Raw genomic sequence first — 5271 nt, forward strand, 5'->3', positions numbered from 1 at the left:
TCGATACTTATGGACCGATTTTACTGGATTTACAGCTTAATTTTTAAAAGCATAAAAGAGTCGGACAGACATTTGGTTGTTCTACTTTTTAACAACAGCGAGAAACGAATATATATTTTTTTATGTTATGTCAACTTGCACACATATTTGCAAAAAAATGTCAATAGTTATATGTATATCCCTAATGTTCATAAAAACATTTTCCAAAACTATTAAAAATCAATCAAATAAATAAACAAAAAATATTTGAATAAACGAAAAATATGACATGTGATGGATGTCCACCAAAATTTAATGCTGAATTTCCTCCATGTTTTCAAAAATATGTAGTCTTCCGATCACACCGTAATCCAGGTAATATTTCAGAACTACACTATTTGGCACATCGAATAAAACCAATACTTCTCGATGGAATCGAACTGGATTATGTCCACAGACTACTATCAAATAAATCAATAATAGCCAATTGGGTTTTGAGTCATAATAAGCCTTCTGGATTTAGATGTGGTGGTGTATATACAACTCAAATACACGATAATATTATGGTATGTACCCAATATTGTAATGCATTTTTACATGTGAAAATATTTAAATAATATCATAATTTTCAAAGCAAACTCCAACCATTCGAGCCGACATTAATCCAACCAAACTATCCACAAATATTGGTTTACTCTACTACCCGTTTCGATGCTTGCGTCTTGAGACGGAAATGCAAAGGGCTGCTGAAGACGCACCATTGCAAACACAAACCTGCATTGAATTTTGTTCGAGCGGCTCAACATTAACAACTAATTTGTATGACATTCGAAGAGATAGTGGACGTGCAACATTATCATTTCTACGATCAATTAACGATAACTTAGCGTTGGGTGCTGAACTCCTGCTAGAATGGACGGATCCCAGATCGATGATGACCGATACTGCTTTTGCTGGACGATACAGAAGACATTCGTATTCAATAGCTGCTTCTGTTTCTCGTCAAGGTATAGATGTAAGTTATTGGCAACGCATACATCCTCATGTGCAACTTGCGAGTTTGTGGGCATGGCAACGTAAAACAGACAAATCCGTAGGCACCCTCTGTTATCAATGGGACTTCAAAGAAGCCCACGTACGAGGCATGTTCGACTCAAATCTATCCGTCGGCTTTATGTACTCGAGGTAAAATTCAATTTTAAACATAGGCTATTGCAATTAAAATTTCTGCATTTCTTTCAGATATCTATCACATATACCTCTAAGCATGGCCTTCAGTTTATTTATAAGTCTTCACACAAATAAATTTATTTTTGGTTTAAAACTTAACTTGGATCCTTGTGGATTGCAAAGAGGAGAGTGATGGTGTTTTTTAAAACACAGAATTACATGTATATTTTTATTCACACAATAATTTTAAATAAAATTATAAAAAATATGTCTTGGTCAAACTTCGTTTTGAACGTTTCATTCTTTATTTATAACGTTCCAATTGCAACTTTAAAATAACATTAACATCATACGATATCAAAACGAATATTTCGAGAGTGTCTTACTCAAGCACCATTTATTGTGAGTCGGTCTAATGTACATACATTAAAATATATACGTAAAACTATTCAGATAGTTGCAAAACTATTATTGCCCATTTATCTAAATGACGATCTAACTTTCTTAAACCCTTTGGGTATTTTGGGTCTATTTTTTAATTAAATTATTTCTTAAAATTTTTTATCTTCATTTTTTATTTCAAGTGGGAAGTTTTACATTGTGAAACTGCACTGCTTTTATTAACGACACCTGTACGTATACGTATTTACGATTTATTGATATTACAAATACTAAGTATGCGCCTAATTTACAAAAACATTTGAAAGTAAAAAAAAATATTTTTTTACCCTCCATGCTAGGGTTCTATAGTTGAAACAAAAAATCGACTTTTCGACTTTCCAACTTTTCAACTATTCGTATTTTATGCAAAGTTGATTTTTCGACTTTTTTCAGTAAGTCGACTTTTAGACTTTTATTATTTTGCAAATAATCGACTTTTTCCTACTTTTTTCGACTTCGATTTTTTTCGACTTATTTCGACATTTTTCGACTATTTATTTTTGACTTTTTCCGACTTTTCGATTATTTCAGACTTCTCGACGATTTTCGACTTTTTCTGTTTTTTTTTTCGTTTTTTTGTCTTTTTTCGACTATTTTAGACTTTTTTCGTCTTTTTCCAACTTTTTTTTGACTTTTCGACTATTTTTGACTTTTCGATTATTTTTGACTATTTTTGAATTTTTCCGACTTTTCGACTATTTCAGACTTGTCGACGATTTTCGACTTTTTCTGACTTTTTCTGACTTTTTTTCGTTTTTTTGTCTTTTTTCGACTATTTTAGACTTTTTCCGATTTTTTCCGACTTTTTCTGACTTTTTCCAACTTTTTAACTATTTTTGACTTTTTCCTACTTTTCGACTATTTTCGACTTTTACCGACTTTTCGACTATTTTTGACTTTTTTCAACCTTTTCCGAAATATCCATATAAAAATTGGTACAAGTATTACTCTTATATACAGAAATGTTATTGTGAATTTTTTCAGGTCCAATCCAATCAGGTCCCCTCCCGATGCATTAATGTTACTGTGGATTTTTTTTACGATCGGGCTATAATTGGTCATATCTCCCATACAAGGTACTTTTACGAAAGTCTTTTAAACGCATATTGCTCATTACCAAATAAGGAATCGAATCGAATCGTCCATTACAAGGTTCCCTTCCGAAAATCACTGAACTATATACATATTTTATATACAATGTTTATGTACAATGTTACTTAAAGAATTTTTTACGATCGGTCTACAATTGGTCTTATCTCCCATACTTGGTCCTGCCCCTAAAATCACTTTAATCGTTTTTAACTAGTTGTATTATCAATTTGTGCAGAACAATATTTTTCTTTAAATCTTTTACAGACATGCAAATTATTAAATATCGCTTAAGCGATATTTAATAATTTTTTTTTTTTTTTTTTTTTGAAAAATTTTTTCACGTTCTGAAAAATGGATAATAAAATTACAGAGTTATGGAATTCTCTTAAATTTTACCAGAATTAAACAAAACCTAGTTTAAGAAACTAGTTTTTGTTTTGTATGCTTTCCAAATTACCAAATTTCGAAATGGAAACGGATGTTATACTTATTTTAATTTTGATTGACATTTTATTTTATTTACATTAAAACCATTTCTCGCAGATATTTCATCAAGTAGCAACTTATATTCCATTGCGTAAAATTGGAGACAAATTTGGAAAACCTTACCCAATTAACATTTGACCAAATATTTAATCTTCTGTAAGAATATAAGGCGTGGTTAGGGTGGTGCATATTATGTCAGTTTTTAACATTCACCAAAACATAATAAAACCGATGTGCTAAAATGAATTAAATGTTTGATGAAAAATAATCTAAAAATACTCAATACGAAACAAAGGATAAACACGATTCTAATTAATATTATTAGCTCCTAATGTGCGGCTAATGGTATCTATCTACCCATCCCAATGCTTATTTTCATTCAACTCTTCTCCAGATGATAAGGTTATTAAAATCTGAATGTTTGATAAGTATTAACAGGAAGTGGATACTCTATCCACTCAAATTAAGTATACGATATTAAATTCATATTTATTCATAGGGCGTAATAACACTTACAAATTTTACAGGAGAGACAAAAAACTAAATAAAATCAAAACTGTTCTTGCTATAGAAACGGAAGTTTTTTTTTTCAAGATTTATATCTCAACATTAATAAACACATTTGAATATGACTGTACCTCCAGACATTGTCTATTATGTTGTTTTTAAGGACTTTGTTGTTATGCCCTTTTGACTTTCATGTAAAAAAATGTATGAGTTTTTGGTCATTTGTTCGGATTGAACAATTTTCAATTCAAAAGTCGATTTTTTTTTTTTTTTTTTTTTTTTTTTGAACGGTTTTTTGTATTTCAGGATACGATATGTGTGTCCATAAATGTTTATTTATTATTAATATTGTAAGAAAATAAGTAAATTTATTGTATACAGATGTAAGTATCTATTCACATTAGGGCTTATCCAAAATTAGCTCCTATTTCAACATGGAACTCTATGTCAGTTACATAGAAAAAAGCGACCAAAATATTAAAACAATGGAGAAAAATATCTGAATTTGTTTTAACAATTTTACTTGGATCAATAATATGATCAATAATATTACTAGGATCAATAATTGACCCCCTCTAAGTCCGGCAGTTCTTGACCAACAGAGCTGAAAATTTGTGTCTGGCCTACAATCTAATAGCTGTTATGATGAAATATATAAAATAAAGACAATACAATTGGCTATTTATTCATTATTATTTTCGTCCTTAAAATTTGAATTTAACGCGTAAAAATATTAACAACTGAATTCGTACTTATTTTCAGTATATTTATATTTGTTTGTATCTTTTCACTTTGAATATCTTTACTTTACAAGTGACTTTTCAAGTGCCTTTAGTAAATAGCATATTTTGTCGCATGGGAGCAACCACTGTGCATCATAACCAGTAGTGTTCTAATTTTTTAATTTACATAATGTTAAATTCTTTGTTATTTCCAACTAATTAAAATTAAACGAATAATCTAATTTCCAAAATGTAAGTTATAATGTGTTTGAATTTGGTTAGAGTAAATGTAAGGGTTGTCATTGAATCATGAATCATTAATAAAAATTATCCCATTAATCAAGGAAAAGAAATTGTTTTTCTTCGAACGAATACGAAATTTCAAGTTTAGAATAAAGACTAATTCGAACAATTTTTGTCGAATAATTGAATATTCAAATAATATTTTAATGTTACCTACTTTACTTTTTTATGGGTAATATTTTATTAAAATATTTAACAAAGAATTACATTAATAATTTGTAAAACAAATACTAAATCAAAAGATATTTTATAATTGACAAAAATATTTTACTTATTGGACAAGTTTTATTTACATAAACAAATACTAAATCAAAAGATATTTTATAATTGACAAAAATATTTTACTTATTGGACAAGTTTTATTTACATTTTTATAAATTATTCGAATAAAACCCTTTATTATTAATTCGTTCGAATAATCAAATAATTTTAAAATTTTCTCGACTACTCGAATAAAAAATATTGTAAGTTTTATTCGAATAAATTTTTACACGAATAACCCTAGTAAATATCATAAACTTCTTCTTATGCTCTATGTACAATGGACAGCGCGCTGGTTATCAATTTTTAG

The 5271-nt window shown here is 28.8% G+C and overlaps 1 protein-coding gene across 1 annotated transcript; it reads left to right on the forward strand.

Annotated features, from left to right (window-relative positions):
• Positions 1–206: 206 nt before the first annotated feature.
• LOC111674520 (mitochondrial import receptor subunit TOM40B) lies at positions 207–1424 on the forward strand. The gene is made up of 3 exons (XM_023435141.2): positions 207–545; positions 614–1164; positions 1222–1424. The coding sequence occupies exons 1-3, from the start codon at positions 264–266 to the stop codon at positions 1340–1342; spliced, it is 954 nt and encodes a 317-aa protein (XP_023290909.2). The 5' UTR covers positions 207–263; the 3' UTR covers positions 1343–1424.
• Positions 1425–5271: the final 3847 nt, after the last annotated feature.

Source organism: Lucilia cuprina, chromosome 4 (assembly GCF_022045245.1).
Source record: "Lucilia cuprina isolate Lc7/37 chromosome 4, ASM2204524v1, whole genome shotgun sequence".
In the NCBI taxonomy this organism is placed as follows: domain Eukaryota; kingdom Metazoa; phylum Arthropoda; class Insecta; order Diptera; family Calliphoridae; genus Lucilia; species Lucilia cuprina.